Source organism: Nannobrachium achirus, assembly GCF_963921795.1.
Source record: "Nannobrachium achirus genome assembly, chromosome: 20".
In the NCBI taxonomy this organism is placed as follows: Eukaryota; Metazoa; Chordata; class Actinopteri; order Myctophiformes; family Myctophidae; genus Nannobrachium; species Nannobrachium achirus.
This window is the reverse complement of record NC_137827.1, coordinates 58,947,132-58,948,797: the sequence shown is the minus strand read 5'-3', so window position 1 is coordinate 58,948,797 and position 1,666 is coordinate 58,947,132. Positions and strand designations below refer to the sequence as shown.

General features: G+C 49.8%; 1 protein-coding gene across 1 annotated transcript; it reads right to left on the bottom strand.

The window, feature by feature from the left end:
• Window positions 1-864: 864 nt before the first annotated feature.
• Window positions 865-1,323, bottom strand: LOC308306274 (ubiquitin-conjugating enzyme E2 N-like; the record flags this gene model as incomplete). The annotated part of the gene is made up of 1 exon (XM_080751174.1): window positions 865-1,323. The coding sequence occupies one exon, from the start codon at window positions 1,321-1,323 to the stop codon at window positions 865-867; it is 459 nt and encodes a 152-aa protein (XP_080607300.1).
• Between the last annotated feature and the right edge of the window lie 343 nt (window positions 1,324-1,666).

The window sequence follows — 1,666 nt, the reverse complement described above, 5'->3', positions numbered from 1 at the left end:
TACGCTAGTTTTCTTTCCCTAGGCGGAAAAAGGAACAACCACGCCCTGAGCGGGTGTTTTCGTGCCGTCTCAGGCGACACCGCCGTGCCAGCGGTAGTGAGCGAGTCGCCGTGTCGAGCGCTGCAAAGGTCACATGAGCCGACTCAACCCTGTTAGAAGTTGTAAACCAGGGGGCCAGAATACTACATCTTCGTCCCCCTGACTTTTGGCACAGAGGAGCCGCTCCCTACCTCCGGTATAGCCAATCACAAGCTTCCGCGGGTGGGTCTTAACTGTGCCGCGACCAATCAAATGAGTTCTGGGCGTGGTTATCCCTTTTTCCTCCTAGGGTAAAGAAAGCTCCTGTACCTCCGTTGCTTCATGCACTGAGTGAGCAACTTCACTAAAATGAATAGGTGGGGAAGACAGTTCTCTAGGGTTGAAGCAGGTTGGTAGTTGCCTCCCAAAAGCCATGCCAAAGAAGGCCAAGTGAGTAGATACAAAACTAACTAACTCCCCATTCATGCATTTAAACAGTGGTGATTTAGTACAAAAGACAAGTCCGTTTTTGTAGTGCGCATTTTCATTACAACTTATTTCCACCCTTGTCTTTAAAACATTGTCATTTAACCACATGGAACCCTAGTATCCCTATTCTAGGGAGAACAACACATAGATGATCTACAAGCTTGTAGAGCGGCTATTTTCGCCAGATTTGGTGTAGTCGGCCTAATATAAACCCCTGGGGGGATCCAGTCAACAAAGTGCCTTAGATGTCATGCCAGTCAACAACAGTAGGCCTTAGATGGTTAAAAGCAAATGTAGTAAGAAGAGGTCTTGGGAAGAGAAGCTAGTGTTAGTTGGCCTCCACTTGTTGATGCAATTTTACGATTTGATATTGCTTCCGGCATAAATCCTGGTCCATGCCCTGGCTGTCTCTATGGCCTGAGCTTCATTGGTCTTCCACTGCTCCGCGACATCGTTGGCCAGGGGATCGTCTGGGTTGGGCGCGTTCAGCAGCGCCTGGATGGACAGCAGCACCGTACGTATCTGCAAGGCGGGAGACCACTTATCCTTCAAAATGTCCAGACATATTCTGCCCAGCTTGTCCACGTTGGGATGGTATATCTTGGTCATGAAGCGTACCTTGGGAGCAGCCATGGGGTACTCCTCCGGGAGAAAGAGCTCCAGCTTGAACGTTCCCCCTGCAAAGGGCGAGTCCTGAGGTCCGGCGATGACCACGTGGAAGTAGCGGGCGTTCCCTTCGTCCGGCTCGGCTTTGATGCCCGGGACGGGCTCTGCGAGCAAACGCTGGGTCTCCTTGATAATCCTGCGATCTGCCATCATGGATGCAACTTGGCCTTTAGTAGTGGTGACTATAACTGCTGTTTCTTCTCAACACGTTTTATTTATAAGCTGAACTCTGGACGTTGGAGCATCACAGCTGCACACTGATTGGACGAGGTACTTGATGACATCACGGTTGCTACGGTAGGAGAGATGGAACGGAATCATTTCTACGGTGTGGAAGAGCGGTTCATCCCGCATGTTCTTTTTTACCAGCTTAAAGCTGGTCAATAGATAGACAGCCGATGACTAAACCTCCTGCAAAAAGCAGGAGATTCTGATGTCACAATTAATGCAATTCTGGGAAATTGCAAGTGCCGTTGCCATGACACGAGTCACA